Below are 17,192 nucleotides of genomic sequence, written 5' to 3' on the forward strand. Positions count from 1 at the left end.
GGCAGAATTAGGTTTAAATAAAGTTCAGCGGCTCGTAAGCACCAATTAATAACCCCTGGGGGGGGTAGAGGGGTCTGCGGGATCAACCCTGCAGCCGTGCGGCCGGGGATGAGGCTTGCATACTGCCTATGGGGATGGCCACGACGGAGACTCAGCGCTGGCCGTGCGGTGGTGTTTGAGGGCTCCTGAAGGCACATCCCAATCTTAGCTCGGCTGGGTTTGTAAGCGACTTACAGTTGGCTCCAACCCGGGGCTGTGGTGTCTTGCCGTTTATACGGTTTAAGGATGGGGGTCAAAGCAACACCAGGCCTTGCCGTGCCGCTGTTTTCATGTTTGCCCTTTGCCGTTAAGTTAATATTTTAATAAAGTGGCCTTATTTCATCCAACCTTGTTGTCTGACTATTTCTTCAGTCGGGGGGGGGGGCAATAACAAACGACCTACCTTACGAGGCAGGTGTTAGGATGACAATGAGAGACTGCAATTGAAGTGCTCGGCACACTCAAAAACCCTATCTAAATGCTAAATAGTATTCGTATCCATCAGCCCTGGGAGAAAGCCAACAAAGGTTCAAACAAGACTCTCCTAGACTTCCTTTTCTAGCAGTCAAGGAAAACCTTCCAGTCAATTTGAATACTTTCAAATAAATGACTTCTATTTATAAGTGTGTGTGTGGGGGGATGCCCGGTATATTTTGACCTGCATAGTTCAGCATTCCATAGAAGATCTCTTTGACTGTGATACAAGGACGCAGAGAGTCAAGGCGACTTACAGGGAGTTAATTGCAGGCACCGTTTCGCTCTGTTCGGCCTGCTATTTCGGTTTGCCAAAGATTCTTAAGACTCAGTTTGTTAGGAAGAATGAGAAGAGAATTTGCTGGCAGCCCAGGTCAAGCATATTAAGTGAGGCGCAGCTGCAGCCAGAATCAGGAATAGCTTTCCTAAGTTTAGTCATCTCAATTTTTGACAAACGAGGGGACATGATTAGTACTCAAATGCCACCCAGGCATTTATCATTACACAACAGCGGGACTCAAATGCAAGAATGTTTTTCGGCGTCATCCTAAGCAGACCAACAAGATTTTCTGGGTACACTTTCAAGAGTCAGTCTTGTTGGTCTCTACAGTGCTACTCAGGGTTGCCAACTCTGGGCTGGGAAATACCTGGAGATTTGGGGGGGGGTGGACCCTGAGAAGGGCAGGGTTTGGGGAGGGACCTCAATGGGGTCTAGTGCCATAGAGTCCACCTTCCAAAGCGGCCATTTTCTCCGGGTGAACTGAGATGAGTTGTCATCCCAGGAGATCTCCAGCCACCAGCTGGAGGTTGACAACCCTGCACCCGCATGGCTACCCCCAGAACTATCCTAAGGAGAGTTATCCCTCCTTCCAAACACGTGGATTTCGATGGACTTAGAAGGGTGTGACTCCGTTTTGGACAGTGCTGTTTAACACATGAGGATCGCTGAGACGTTCTGCTCTTTGACGCATCCCTAAAGTGTCACATAAACATGATACCCCCCCCACAAAAAAAAAAATCACAGCACCTAAATTTGTGTACAGTTGGATCTGGTAGTGGTGGAGAGGCTAAGAAACAAAATCATGCAAGGAATTTTTCTATGAAAGAAACAATGGTATCCTACACTGTTAATGTGGCAAAAGAAAATATGGGACCACTTTGTTTTAGGAAAAATTACATCTCACTCGATGGTTAACCAATTAATTTAGTTACCAAAAATCATTTCAGATGCTATGGTTTCCGGTAATAGGATATTTATCAGAAAGAAATATAATTCCTGTTAATCTGTATTATCGAGACCTGTTATTCTTTTAAGAAACCTTGTATAATGTTGTATTGGTATACGTAGTATGCACTGTTTCGGAACGAACTGACTCTACGGTTTTGATAACATGTTTTATTAAAAATAATAAAAATATTGTTTTAAAAAAAGAAACAATGGTACAATGGAATTATCAAGACTATGTAATTATCTGGGAATGCTTCACTAGAAGCATTCTGGTTCTCTCTGAGTCATTTTTTTAGGAAACCACAGCAGCATTTTGTAAAGAAGACAAATTTCTGTACAGGATTAGGATTTTGACCTTCAGCTGTTCTGGGTTAGCTCTCATACTGCAATCCATGTATGTGAGCTGGTTGTAATGGTCAGAGTGTCAGACTGAGATCTGGGAGCAAATCTTCACTGAGGCCTTAACTACACAGTACACTTTTCTTGGGTATGTCTATGCAGGGCTATTTTTGGGCAGGAACGCACAGGAACGGAGTTCCGGCTGGCTCCTGAGTTGGCCACGCCCAGCAGGAACTCATTAGCATAATAGTCCACACCTAACAGCAGACACTCATTAGGATTAGCTACATTAGGGGTGTGTGGCCTAACATGCAGAGAAGTTCCTGCTACAAAAAAAGCCCAGGGTTTTGACAACAAAGTAAACAGAATAAGAAGCAAAAGGTGGGTGTGGTTGGATGACCACACTTCTGGTAACATGTGGGGTGTGGCCTATTATGCGAATGAGCTGTGCTGTCAGGGGTGTGGCCTAATATGCTAATGGCTTTCTGCTGTTGGGTGTGGCCTGTTATGCTAATGAGTTCCTGCTGGGCTTTTTCTACAAAAAAAGCCCTGTCTATCAGCATACATTAAGTTTCACCAACAAGGCCAACAGTGCCCCACCCAAGGCTTTTGAGCCTGGGAAGGCTTAAACTCATTCTCCACACTTGCTGTGGACCTAGTCTGACCTGCATCCAAACACATCTCAAAGCAGGTCTGTATGAAAGCAGATCATGTTTGCGTCATTTTTTGTAAAAAGTACAAACATTAAAGCTAAAAAAGAAGCTTCAGAATATATTTTTTTTCATATCCGTTTCCTAACTGCAGCTGTTCCCCAAAGGGCCTTGGGTAATTTAACTTGAATCCTAGAGGGAAAATATTTTGGAACCTATGAAGCACACAAAATAGGTGGTGGTGGAACAATGGCCATCAAGTCACAGCCGAACAGCAACCCTACAAGGTTTTCAAGTCAAGAGATGAACAGAGATGGTTTGCCACTGCCTGCCTCCGTGGAGCAGCCCTGGACTTCCCTAGTGGTCCCGCATCCAGGGCTGACCTTCCTTCGCTTCCGAGATCTGACGAGACTGGGCTAGACTGGGCTATCCAGGTCAGGCTACAAAGTCATCAAGACTAAGCAGAGGTGTACAGCCAAGCAAGGACAGTGAACACGTAAAACTGCCTTATACTCAGACAGACCATCAAGGGCCCTGGTCGCACGGGCCAGATAATGCCAGGAGGGAGGCATGGCTGTTCACCCTGGAGCAAAACAAAGCACGGTAGCCTGATCACACGGTCCCCCGAGTCTCCGTGCTTAGGCTGTTAGCTGGCAATCACACAGCGATGCTGCAGCATGGCAAAGAAGCGGCGCGATCACACAAGCGTTTTACGCAGTTCCGTGGAGCAGCACTGCTTTAAGTTTTGTGTCTGTGCGCATGCGCTTACGAAAAACATCCGGTTTACGACGGGACGTGGATGGGCGCCGGATGCCACGGGATACTAGCGCTCCCGCAATCAGACGCCCACCTGTGCCGCGCATTTTCCGGATACTAGTGCACTTTCCTTGGTACTTTTTAACTCCGCATCTTCGGCGGGACACCACGGGTTAGCCAGGGGTGCGCTACGCCTTCCCAGATGTTGCGGTGTGATCGTGCCCCGAAAATCCGCCCGACATTCGTGCCTTTCGCGCGGCAAATTCTCTGTGTGACCGGGGCCAAGATCTCTATTTTCTACTCTGGCCCACAGCTGCTCTCATATCTTTCACACCACCTCCTACCTGATTCCTTTCAACTGGAGATACCAGGGATTGAACCGGAGTCTTTCTGCATCAAAAGCAGATGCCCTGCCCCTGAGCCACAGGGAGCCCTACTCCCAGTTGAACCATGGAAGGTCTCCAGGTATCAAAGGCCCTGCTCAGAACGAAGTTTCCAAGCGTACATTGCCTCCAGATCGCCAAGCTATAGCAACCACAAACTCTGAAAACTTGATTTTTTGGACCTAAAAGAATGCTGGCATTCCCCAGAACACCAGTTTTGTGTCAGATTCCGCAACTGCTGAACAAATGCATAGAAAAGAGCTTGGAGACAATATTGGTCGTTGTGATGGTGGGTGATCCCCGCTCACACTAACTGCATAAGAACATAAGAACATAAGAACATAAGAGATGCCAATGTTGGATCAGGCCAAAGGCCCATCCAGTCCAACACTCTGTATCCCACAGTGGCCAGAAATACCAGTGCCATCAGGAGGTCCACCAGTGGGGCCAGGACATTAGAAGCCCTCCCACTGTTGACCCCCCCCAAGCACCAAGATGACAGAGCATCACTTGCCCCAGAGTCCCTATCTATACCTTGTGGCTAATAGCCACTGATGGACCTCTGCTCCATATGCTTATCTAATTCCCTTTTGAAGCCGTCCATGCTTGTAGCTGCCACCACTTCCTGTGGCAGTGAATTCCAAGTGTTAATCACTCTTTGGGTGAAGAAGTACTTCCTTTTATCCGTTCTAACCCGACCGCTCAGCAATTTCATGGAGTGCCCACGGGTTCTTGTATTGTGAGAAAGGGAGAAAAGTACCTCTTTCTCTACCTGCTCTTTCCCATGCATAATCTTATAAACCTCAATCATGTCACCCCTCAGTCGTCGTTTCTCCAAGCTAAAGAGCCCTAAGCGCCTTAACCGTTCCTCATAGGGAAAGTGTTCCAACCCTTTTATCATTCGAGTTGCTCTTTTCTGCACTTTTTCCAAAGCTATAATATCCTTTTTAAGGTGTGGTGACCAGAATTGCACACAGTGCAATTGCAGGATGGCTGGCTGATGTTTTTTAATCAAATGGCCATCCTAGAAAGTCATCTGAAGATCTATATTCAGCCCGGCAACTCCCTACTGTGTAATTTTAATAAACATACCCCAAGCCTTGGACGCATAACCTGTCAAGAGCAGCGCCCTGTGCTAAAAGTCACCAGGCTGAAACCACTTGCTCTGGTCATTCATTGCGGAGACGGCTCCAAAAACCAAACAGCAAATGCGTTTCTCTGTTGCCTCAAACACCCGCATCCTTTTCTTGTCCTTTTTTCTTCCGCTAATACTTGCTCATCATTTGTGTGTGGTTGATCAGAGCCAAAGCAAATGGACCAGACCCAGAGTGTGCCGGTCTCTGTACATCTAACAGCCCAACAAATCACCGGGTCTAAATCCAAGGCTTCTTTTTGATTGCAGGCTGTGTCAAGGAAAAGGTTTCTGTTCTGTCTATGAGTCAACACACCTTTGCAGGACTAATGAACTTGCCACCTTTTGGAAGAGGAAACCTCTGTCTGAATATACAGGGCAGGTGTGTGCGCTCATGCATACACAGATGCCACTGCAGACATTTGAGCATTTCTTTATTTTACCGTTTTCATACCCCCCTTTTCAGCAATGCGATTGAGGCAACGGATGGTAGAAAAAGTTTTAAAAAGAGAAAGATCTAATAAGTACCGTAAGGTACAAAATAGTAACAAACTACAAAAAATTAAAAATTAAAACGCTCACACAACCAGAACCCACTATCAGAAATCAGAATAAAATAATTACAATAAGATAAAAAGTTAAAAATTATAGAAATGCTGTAACATATAGAAAACTCTTTAGTATTGTCTGTTGAGAGAGTAAGGTTGATAAGGAGAGACGGTCGGTTTAATAACAGATTATAGATTTAAAGTGATTATTAATGGATGTATGTAATTACTACTTGAGAGTTGGCTATTGGGTGAATGAGATGAAGGGGAAAAAAGTGTGTAATGATAATTGTTGGTGTTGCTGCTGTTTAGTATAGTATATTTGTTGTATAAGGTGTTAATGGGATGGTATGAATAATGGTAAACTACTATTGATTTGTGCATTATTGTGAAAATCCAATAAAAAGATGCTAAAAAAAAAATCAGAATAAAATCAGCCCAGTGCACATGCCCAGTAAAAAAGGTGGCTTCTAACCAGTCTTCCAGAATCCTGAAAGCAAGGGGCCAGATGTACATCCTAAGGAAGCAAATGCTAACATCAGGGTGCCACCACTGAGGATGCCCTGCCGCGTGTACACACCACACTTCTGAAGGCAATAAGATTCAGAGAAAGGCCTCTCAGGCTGACCTAAATACACAGGGCCTATTCATACTGTCCTTCTCAGAATGCTCACCAAGGGGTCAAGGAGCAAACTCACCTAATCTGTTGGAAAATGAACTGGTGTTAACACACACCAAAGAGACTGTTGAGCTGCTAGTTGAGAGAGAGAAGTCTTCAAAACAGTAAGGACTGGGTTCTGCACAGTCCCGTGACCAGGGGTCGTTTCGTAGAAAAAGAGCTAGGGGAACTCATTAGCATAACTCATTAGCATATGCCACACACCCTGACATCAGGGGCCCGGCGGTGGACCTGCAAGGCCGGCGGGAGTGCGAGGAATCCCCGCCAAGGCCCTCCCTGGCTCCAGGCAGGAAGGGGTGGGGAGAGGCGGGGAGGAAGCAACTTACCCTCCCTCTTCTCCTGCCTCCTCCTGGCTGAATGAGGGCCAGAAGCGGAGCGGCTGGAAGCAGGGGGCGGGGCTTCGTCATGTGCCTCGCCCCCCCACACCTCTCCCGGGGGAACTGCGTTCCCCCGCGATCCCCCCCTAAATGACCTCTGCCCGTGACACATTTGGATGCTGACAGACAATGCTCCCTCCAAGCTGTGGAGTCTTGTGAGCAAAAATTCTACTTTGTGAGCTACTGGCATTAAAGTTGCGAGCCAGCGATTTGGCTCCTGCATAAGTTAGTTTGCTCTGGGAGCCATCGATCCTGAGCTAAGACAAAAATCTGTGAGCTGGAGGCTAAAAAACTGTGAGCTTAGCTCACACTAACTCAGCTTAGAGGGAACACTGCCCGTTCTGCCTCTTCCTTCCTTTCCGCTCTTTTTGCTCCCACCCAAGTACTGGCTTCGCTTCGCTTCCGAGACCTGATGAACTTGGGCTACACCATGCTGCCTAACGTCCCAGAAGGGCTTTCTACCAGAAAATAATTGGCCCTTCTGTTTTCCTAACTGCAGCTACTCCCCAAAGGAATACATGGACTTGGGGGGCTGGAATCAGATTTCCCTGATATGTCATTTCGCTCCAAAACAGAACAAGATTACACTGATTCTACGACACTCACCAAGACTCCTCAAATGGATGCTTAAGGTTTCCAAGAAAGTTCCTCGATGGCTCTGTGCCGAGATTATCTTCCCCTCTCAACGTCATGTAGTCTTTAACATGAAGTGACTTCTGCGCTATGTTTGAACAACCAGCTTTAATTAAACCCTAGTCTTCCAGCGGACTGCATGAGACCATCGCCCGGCATTCCACTCAAGAAGCAATCCATTTGAGAGAGTACAACAGTAAGGCTTTTAAGAACATTAGTGGCCTAAGTCTTCAGCACTTCCCAGGTAACTGCCAGACCTCTTACAGAAACATATTGCTCATATGTTTTGCGTGTTTACACATAAGACCGACAACTCTGGCTCGGGAAATTCCAAAAGATTTGGGAGCGGGGGTCACGGGAAAGCAGAGCCTGGGAAGGGGAGGGGGGTCAATAGGGAGGTAATGCCCTGGAATCCATCCTCCAAAGCTGTCATTTCCCCCAAGAGAGGTGGTCACTGCAATCTGGAGGCAAGCTGTAATTCCAGGAGAACTCCAGGCCCGACCTGGAGGTTGGGAACCTTGCACGAGACAGCCATTGGTTCATTTTCTGTCTACTCTGATTACTTGCGGCTCTGCAGGCCCTTAGGGAAAGAAAAGCCTCTCCAAACATTGGGGATCTGAGACAGAGATGCCAGGCCTCACGTCTCTTTGCACCAGAGAAATGTGGGGGTGGGGGTGGGGGGGAGATGCTGACATGCTTACATCACTTCCACTGAACACAGCAGATGGTCTGTAGTATTTTGCACAAAAGTCTACGGTGAAACCATAGAGCATCGGCCGTGTCACTTTTGGTTTTTACTGAAAGTGACACAACAGCACAGGCGCAATATTGCCTCCCCCCCCCCGCCCCCGATTTCCTTCCAGAGAGTGTCAGCTGCGGACTAACAACACTAACTGAGATCCTTTAACTGGAAAAAGCCAGAGACTGAACCTGGGGCCTTTTGCGCACAAAGCATCTGCTCTTGCCACTGAGCCATGGCCCCTCCACACACTCCCCCCCCCCCCCCCCCCGCCGCTGGCTAAGATTATATGCAACAATCAAAAACAAAGCCTGGTCACACTATGCTGCTCTATCGTGAGTAATGAAGGGACGTATTGCTGTATCTCGAGGCTAATTTGTACAGAGACACATCTTAAAAAACGCAATTGGTCAAATCCAGCAAACTGGGGAAACGAAGAAAACAAAACCGAGCAGAATGGTAAAGGAAGCTTTTCAATGAAAGCAAATGGAAAAATTCAAAGGGATTACCCCAAAAAGGTCCTTTTTAAAGACTAGGCTGCATTCAAAGGGGTGATCACACTGGAAGGAGGGCTTGGCCCGTTCTCCACCAACCACATTCTCTGCTTTACACGGATGGCTTCGCATCGTTACACACTAGGGCTGCCAACCTCCCGGTGGTGGCTGGAGATCTCCTGGGATTACAACCAGTGTTCCCTCTAAAATGAGTTCGTGTGAGCTAGTTCACAGTTTTTTAGCCTCCAGCTCACACATACCGTTGCAGCCTCTCAGATCTGCCACTCTACCCAGGTCCGAGGCAAACTTCTGCAGCCGGGCCCAGGGTACCAGCCTGCCGTGGTCTCCCTGAGCTGTATTTCCATCACCACAGAGGAAGGCATGCCACAGTGGGCTCCATTGACCTTTCTCCTGGCTGCCAACAGCGTGGGCAGAGGAGGGAAGCAGCGCCCGTCCCCTCCCCAGCCTGTGCTTCCTGAACTCACTTGAGGTGACAGAATGCCTTAAATGAGCCTTGAATTGCTGCCATTAGGGGGAAAGGGGACTATTATTTAAAAAATTACAGTCTAATCTGTAAACCATAAAAGTTAGCTATTTAAAATCTGGGAGATCTAGGTTCAAGTCCCCATTCTACCATGGAAGCTAACTTGATGACCTAATCATGCTCCCAGCCTAACCTCACAGGGTTGTTGTTGTTGTGAAGATAAAAATAGAAAATGGGAGATCAATGTTATAAGCCGTTTTGGGTCTCCACTGGGGGGGAAAATGAGATATAAATATCTATAAATAAAATCATTGTCATATGGCAGTGTGTGTAGTATAGCCAGGAGATCCTAAGATTGTCTGGCAGCCACAAGTCCTAGCTCTTTAGTGTTATGCACCACTAGGTGGCGAGCTAGACTTGTTTTTAAGGCAAGAAACATATCAGAGGTGGTTTGCCATTGCCTGCCTCTGCATCACAGCCTTGGTATTCCTTGGAGATCTCCCATCCAAATACTAGCCAGGACCGACCCTGTTTAGCTACCGAGATCTGATGCGATCTGGCTAGCCTAGGCTATCCAGGTCAGGGCATAAATACTTCTATATAAAATACAAACACAAGTCCAAAGCTTCCCTCCAATGTGTGGAAGTAGTCATGAAGTTCTTTAGACCCGAGTCTTAAAACTGCAAAGTTTCAGACAGAGATTGTTAACTCTCCTTGTCACGCCGTCTGATCGGATAAAGCACTCACATGTGGCAAGCCCCTTCTACGTCTGCAGGCTTTAATTCAAAGGTAATGTGCATACACAGCGTGCGCAGCTCTGAGGTCTACTGGATAAATAGAATACAGCAGGTTGCCTAGAGATGGCCCGTTCAGTGCGGCCGAGAGAAATAAATAGCATGTTTTATGTAAGGTTTGACCATCTTTAGTCAGCCGTTTTCACAGCGAAAAGACCGGTCCCTTGAACAATTTTGTTTAATAAAGTAATTAACAGGATTTAAGCACACGGAGGAACAAGCACACCGATGAATTGACCTACAAATTACCAAGCTGAAGCCCAAACTGCAGGTGGTGCTGCAGTTCGGAGACAGGAACATTCAATGTATAATTTGGCCCTAAAGAATAGTTGTTAGGAGGGCCCAATAGAGATCCGGATTGCAGTGCTTAAGAGTTGTGTGCAGGGCTGCCAGATTCAGGTTCAGAAACTCCTGGAGATTTGGGGATGGTGCCTGGGGAGGACAGGGACCTCAGTGGGGTACAATGCCATAGAGCTCACCCTCCAAGCAGAGGTGGCCAAACTGTGGCTCGGGAACTGCATGTGGCTCTTTCACACATATTGTGCGGCTCCCGGCAGGGCGGCTGGGGAAACTAAATATCATTAGCAAACAAAGCCTTTCCCCATATGTTCCCCCAAGAGCACTACGGTCGGGGCCCCAAAATTTGTTAACTATTCCGGGCCCCAAGGACATCAAATTAACTGCTACTAGGGCCAGGGCTTTTTCGGTGGCGGCTCCTACCTGGTGGAATGAGCTCCCAGGGGAGATCCGGGCCCTGCGGGACCTTATGCAGTTCCGCAGGGCCTGCAAGACAGAGCTCTTCTGCCAGGCCTTTGAGTAGGAGCCACTGCCCCTACTATACCACCACCGCCCTGAGGAAACATCTGAATATTGAAGAAGCCCTAAGCCGTGGGAAGTACTACTTGGAACTTCGGACCTACAATCTGCCATCTTTGGACTGATGGAAGTATTGAGCACCATGTTTTAATTGAGGATATTTTAAGATGTATTATATGTTTTATATTATTATGCATATGATGTTTTATTATGGCAAGGTTCTGCCTTGCCTCTGTAAGCCGCCCTGAGTCCATCGGGGAGGGCGGGGTATAAATGTGAAAAATAAATATAAATAAATATATCATTGGACAAATAAATATCATTATCAATATTTGCTTTTACTGCTTTTATTATTATTGGCAATTTCATTTAATGTTAATAAAAAGCAAATCTGCATATTTCCCAGTAAAAATGTATATTTGTTCATGTCTTGAAGCTCCCAAACATCTGATGTTACGTTAAGCAAGTTTGGCCACCCCTGCAAAGCATCCATTTTCTCCAGGAGAACTGATCTCCGTAGTCTGGAGATGAGGTGTAATTCTGGGGGATCCCCAGGTCCCACCTGGAGGCTGGCATCCCTAGATGGGGGGGTTAGCCTTTCCCTCTTTGAAAAATAACCAACCACCCAGCATAACACAGTGGTTGCATTAGGCTCTGGGAGCCTCCAGGTTCAAATCCCTACTCTGCCCTGGGTCCAATCACACCCTCTCAGCCAAACCTACCTAACAAGGTGGTTGCTATGAGGATAAAATGGAGGGAGGGAGAATGAGGCTGCAAACGACACTCTATGCTGCAGTTCTTTGATTGGAACTCTAGAAATGTCATTTGGCCTTAAAAAAAACAGTCTTGCGGAGGAGCCCAATATAGATCCAGGTTGTGACACTTGAGACTTTTTGTTTTTTACTTTTTGCCCCAGTTGAGAAAAAATGGCTCCCTATCTTTTCCCCCTGGTGGTAGTAGAAAGTGCTATCAAGTCATAGCCAACTTACGATGACCCTGTTTGGGACCCTGAAGCTTGAACTTCTCAACCAACAACAATAGGGAAACATCCAACAAGGTCCAAAGAGCTTGAATTGAAAATTCAGGTGTCTTTTTATGGTTCTGATTTGCTAAGGGCTGAGCTGTAGAACTACTAAGCTGTGCACCAACCAGGGATTCAAGGATCCAGCTGCCAAAATGCAGGCTATGAACAGACTCCAGCAAGCTTCATGAGCCTACACAGCCGGGGTTCGGGTGCTACAAGCCCCGAGAAAAATTTGAAATCCGGCCAACCACAGGGACATTTTGAGGCCACATGAAACGGGTATTAGAGCATATTCTAAGGTCAATATTAAGTACTTCTACCCATTGGCTTATGATCCTGTCACTAAAATAAGCTTATTTTAATAACAAACACTTGGGAAAAAAACTCCATCAATTTTGAAGAAGAGGAGGAGGAGATTGGATTTATACCCCGCCCTTCACTTGGCGTCTCAGAGCGGCTTACAAACTCCTTTCCCTTCCCCTCCCCACAACAGACACCCTGTGAGGTAGGTGGGGCTGAGAGAGCTCTGACAGAAACTGCTCTTTTCAAGGACAGCTCTAATAGAGCTATGGCTTGCCCAAAGTCATCCAGCAGCTGCAAGTGGAGGAGTGGGGAAACAAACCCGGTTCTCCCAGATCAGAGTCCACGCGCTTAACCACTGCACCAAACTGGCTCTCTAGAGTCCGCGCACTCAGCCACTACACCAAACTAGCGTAAAAAAACTTGCTCCAGGATTAGGGGCCCTGAAGCTTCAGCTTCATTAGTTTTGTAGTAGATCCACCCCTGGACTCTTCCAGGAGATTTCAAGACGAGAGGCAAACAGAGTCGATAGTCTGCATTATTTTAGCACTACACAGGCAAAAACACACAGAGAGAGTTTGGGTATAGTACAGAGGTCAACAGCCCATCGCCCTGGAGCCAACTACGGCTCAGTACAGAATCAAAAATAGTTCTTGAAAACAAGAAAACAAAACCTTTACGTTAAGGAATTCTGGATGGGCAGGTGGGATGCTAGAATAACCATTAAGGTATGGGAAACGCAGGCAAAGATTTTGGTGGGACTAAATGGTATCTTAGAGGTGCTTTACAGAAAAGGGAAATGAGAGAGGTGAACAGTTGCCGGTAATCCAAGTGGCAAATCATCTGCCAATTTATGCCAGTGCATTGAAACAACTGCGCAACGTGTTCCCTTGTCTATTTATTACTTATTGAGAGACCTCCTGTGTGCTCCTTTCTAACAAAGGACTCATTAGTGCTACAGAATTTTAAGGATTATTAGTCAACATGTCAATTATCTGTAATGTCAAATTATACAGTTTCCGCTGGGCAAATGGACTTTTGGGGGCGGTCAATCTCGTTCTGAATTTGGACATACTTTGGCTCTTTTATGATTAAAAGTTGTTTACCCATAGAATAGTAGTGTGATCCAGAACTCCCCTTCAGCCAGCTACAAAGGCACGGCTGTTTGCGCCAAACAGTTAACGTTTTGAAGTAAGCTATGACTTAAGAGAAGGGGAGAAAGCATTCTAACTGTCAGGCGTGCCGGAATGCTAGATTGATTGTACTTCTGAAAATGCAAGATTGTTATTTTAAAAACAAAAGTCTTCTTCCGTCACAGCAGAAAGATCAACACGGCTCATTCTTGGTACAAATTAATAATAATGGTACATTTTACAATAGGAAAGAATATTATATTTCACTGAACTTCAAGATGTAAAGCCTCTCTCCATGTTTAGAAATGCCCTGGCACTGTTTCAGAGTTCTTAGAGGAAGGGGAAGAAAATGTGCTTTTAAATATCATATTTATCTGTTCTCGGGCTCATTCCCACAACCGTCAATTATATTTATCTGCTCTGGGGCTCATTCCCACAGCCATCAAGTACCAGACATTTTTTCCTGGACCAGGAAGCTTGAGATGTGGGCTCTGGACTAGGCTCAGGGATATCTGGGTTCAAATTCCTACTCTGCCATGAAATTTACTAGATGACCCTGTGCCAGTGTTCCCTCTAAGCTGAGTTAGTGTGAGCTAGGCTCAGCTAGCTCACAGTTTTTTAGCTTCCGCCTCACACGTTTGTCTTCGCTTAGAAGGAAGGATGGGCTCCAGAGCAAACTAATTTATGCAGTAGCCAAATCACTCACTCACAACTTTAATGCCAATAGCTCACAAAGTACAATTTTTGCTCACCAAGACTCCACAGCTTAGAGGGAGCCTTGCCCCTGTGCCAGTCACTGTCTTTTCTGATCCTTACCTACCTATCACAAGGTTGTTGGGAGCACGAAACGGTCAAAGGAAGAACTCTAAATTCCTTGAAGGAAGGGTAGGATAAAAATGCAATTGTTTATTGTGTAGCATCTCCACCAGTTTTCAGAGATGTGTCGAACAGTGTTGTGGACTCCATGTATATTCCTCCACATCAATGGCTCCCAAAAACAAAACAGGGAGGGGAGGCACCAATTCAAAATATTACCCATATATACACTCAGTGAGTCATGTTCATTATTCCTTAATCTTGGCGCCATAGGGGCTCATTCACACAACCAGTGTTTCCTCTAAGCGGAGTCAGTGTGAGCTAACTCACAGTTTTTTAGCCTCCAGCTCACACATTTGTGTCTTCGCTCAGGAAGGAGGGCTCCAGCGCAAACTGATTGATACAGTAGCCAAATTGCTCGCTCACAACTTTAATGCCAGTAGCTCACAGAGTAGAATTTTTGCTCACAGGACTCCACAGCTTAAAGGGAGCATTGCACACAACCAAGTCTTCCTTGCCCTGTGTATTCAAATAAACAGCTGCCTTAAATTGACTAGCCTGGCAACAGTCAGTTCTCAATGGTCTTTCCCAGCCTTGGCTCCTGAGATCCTTTAGAGTTTATTGTTATTGCTACTATTTATTAATACCTTGTGCAACCCTATCAGAGTACTCGACAGCACTGTGCAACAATCCTTATAAGCAAAAAAAAACACTCATAAAAATTATATTAAAAAAATCACAGCGCAAACAATTGATATTTCCAGTTTACATGAAACTTCCATCCATCTCCACCCAAGACAAGCGTAAGAATCAGCTAAAACAACCAGATCTTCACTTCCTGGCCAATCCAAACATTTCTCCCAGGGCACCGGCGCTATCATGTTGTGGGAACAGCAGGCACAAGGTGAGATAACCCCACGATTATTTAGAAATATCTGCCTTAGAGAACCAAGACAAAACTCACAGTGGTACAATCAAGAACGAAACCTTATCTTACTCCTGGTCTTGTTCTTTGGCCTAGCTTCTCCCATGTGCTACAGATGAAAACAGCCACTGCCTATAAGCAGTGCGTCTCTAGCTGAATTACACTGCTGCAAAACTGCTGCAAAGTCGCCATAAAGTACATAACTGGAAAATGCAGTTAATATACAGTGGTCAATGTATGATGACCAACAAAGACCAAACCTCAGATTTCCCTGTGCCTAACATCCTGAACGTTCTTCGAGCAGACAACTCCCTTATAAGCACATGCTTAAATATGTAAATATGTAAATGTAAGTATCAATCCTCTTCCCTGTGTCTCATAAGGATGCAAGAGCAGACCCCAATGTCTTGTGGCCAATCAGATGCCCTGGGATGTCTATAAGCTTGTCCCTCTTGTTGCCCCTAAAACTGGTAGTGTGAGGTACACTGTCTCTGAACATGGAGGTTCCACTTATCCATCATGGCTCCTAACCACTGACGAACCTATTTTCCATGAATTTATGCTATTCCCTTTCACAGCCACCTTCCCTGGGAGAACCAATATCTGCTCAGCTCAGAGGCCTCTGTTATCAATGTTCCTGGCTCTCACAGGGTGGAACAGATCTAAGCATCTTGCCCTGGAACATCAGAACTCAAACTGCCAAATAAGTCAGCTTTTCTTGGTGCCCTGTTCAAGCTGGGCACGTCTATGTCTCCAATAAATAGACAGAAGATGCAGCACCGGGAATGGGGGGGGGGGGAGAGAGAGAGACCAGTTCTTTCAGTGACAGCATTCACCATGTCTCATGCACCAAAGCACAGGCTGAGTTATTCAAGAGCAGTTTTTACAAAACAATCATCGTCCACTGTGAACCAAGGACATTTCACTATACCAGACAATGCAACCAGCGTCTCCTGAGCCAACATCCCATCTTAGCATTAAGGAAAGATTACTCCAAGGACCTTTAATGCACACTGGGAACTAACACACGTACATTTATTTGCAGCCAAGACAAGCCAGTGGGGTATTTTATAAGGCACACACCTAGGTACTGCTGGCAACACCCCTGAGCTCACCTTTCGAAAACGAGGCAAAGGAATAACAAGCACAGATTTCAACCTTTTTTCCCCTGAATGTCCACCGCAAAGCATTGCCATCTCTACACACACTTTTAAGCATTCATTAGGAGACTTTCAAGAGCCATTAAGCAAGAGGCTGTTGGAAAGACTGAGATTCGGATGAGTTATTCTGCATGGAGAGATCTCCTTTGCCACCCACCCCAGCGTGCAGGATGGGTTCGTCTTAATTGGCTCAAAACAAACTTGCCAGTCAAGTCGGCAGAAAGAGGATCAAAACCAGACAACGGAGAAGGTTAGGCGAACCTCAGACCAATGCAACCACCCTGGGGCTGCCAAGGGAAGTCCTTTAGGGGGCCATTTCAGCTTCTAGGCAATGGAAGGCTCCCCCCCCCCCCAACAAAAAACATTGCTCGAAAGAGCAAGGTGTGGTGGAATTTCCCAACACCAATCCAGCCAAATGATTCTGCCCATGTCTGGGAAAGGATTTCCTTCAGTCTTTTAACAAACCATCCCTCCATTTCCTGGGGAGGGGAGGGGAGGCCAATCCTCTCTCTTGCGGTCCCCCCAGCAGCAGAGGCAAAATCCGGCCCAGTCCCCCACCCCGATTCCGGGGCTTCTCTGCACCAAACCCCTTTTGCATCGCCCAGCATATGGCTCACTCAAACAGAGACACCAACACCTCCCTCCTCGGGTTTTTTTTTTCCTTTTTTGCGCACAGAAACAGCTTGGGGAGGGGGGGGGGAGGGTTGAGTCAGGAGAAGGAAGAAGGGCTTTCCATTGGGCACCGCGAGCCGCTGCCCAAGTCGGATTTTGCCACGAAATGGTGGTGCACATCAACGTGCAAGGAGAGGAGGAGGAGGAAGGAAAAAAAGCAAAAAAAACCCACCACACACACACACCAACGCGCAGAGCATCTCTCAGCATCCAGCTCTGCAAAGTCTGACACCCCAAGAAGAGGAAGCTTGGAGCGCCCCCCCACCCCAAACCCCCCTCCTTCCAGAAAAGGGCCTCCCGGACCCATCTCAGCCAGCTGCATGGCAACCCCCCGGTCCACACACGGCTTGTCCCTCCGACTCACGTGAAGACGAAGAACAAAGTGGTGGATCCGACCAGCAAGGCAGCGGCGGTGGAGACCGGGATGTATTTCGTGGGTTTAAACCTTTTTCCAATGCTGTTGGGCATCCTGTGGGTTACACATCACTAGATAAGAGTCCCCCGAAGAGTCCGGCCAGGCCCCCGACTAGCCGAGAGAGGGAGGGCGCGGGAGCCGGCGGGAAGGGCTGGCGCTGCGGAGGCCGGGCGGGGGAGGGG

At 46.8% G+C, this 17,192-nt stretch overlaps 1 protein-coding gene across 1 annotated transcript in view; it reads right to left on the reverse strand.

Moving 5' to 3' along the window:
• ZDHHC8 (zinc finger, DHHC-type containing 8) overlaps positions 1 to 17,126 on the reverse strand; it is a 179,980-nt gene extending 162,854 nt beyond the window's left edge. The window contains exon 1 of the mRNA XM_015423782.1: positions 16,960 to 17,126. Within this exon, the coding sequence (XP_015279268.1) occupies positions 16,960 to 17,063 (104 nt within the window). The 5' untranslated portion in view covers positions 17,064 to 17,126. The remainder of the gene's footprint in view (positions 1 to 16,959) is intronic.
• Between the last annotated feature and the right edge of the window lie 66 nt (positions 17,127 to 17,192).

The sequence above is a fragment of the Gekko japonicus genome, unplaced genomic scaffold (genome assembly GCF_001447785.1).
Source record: "Gekko japonicus isolate JY-2015 unplaced genomic scaffold, Gekko_japonicus_V1.1 scaffold137, whole genome shotgun sequence".
NCBI lineage: Eukaryota > Metazoa > Chordata > Lepidosauria > Squamata > Gekkonidae > Gekko > Gekko japonicus.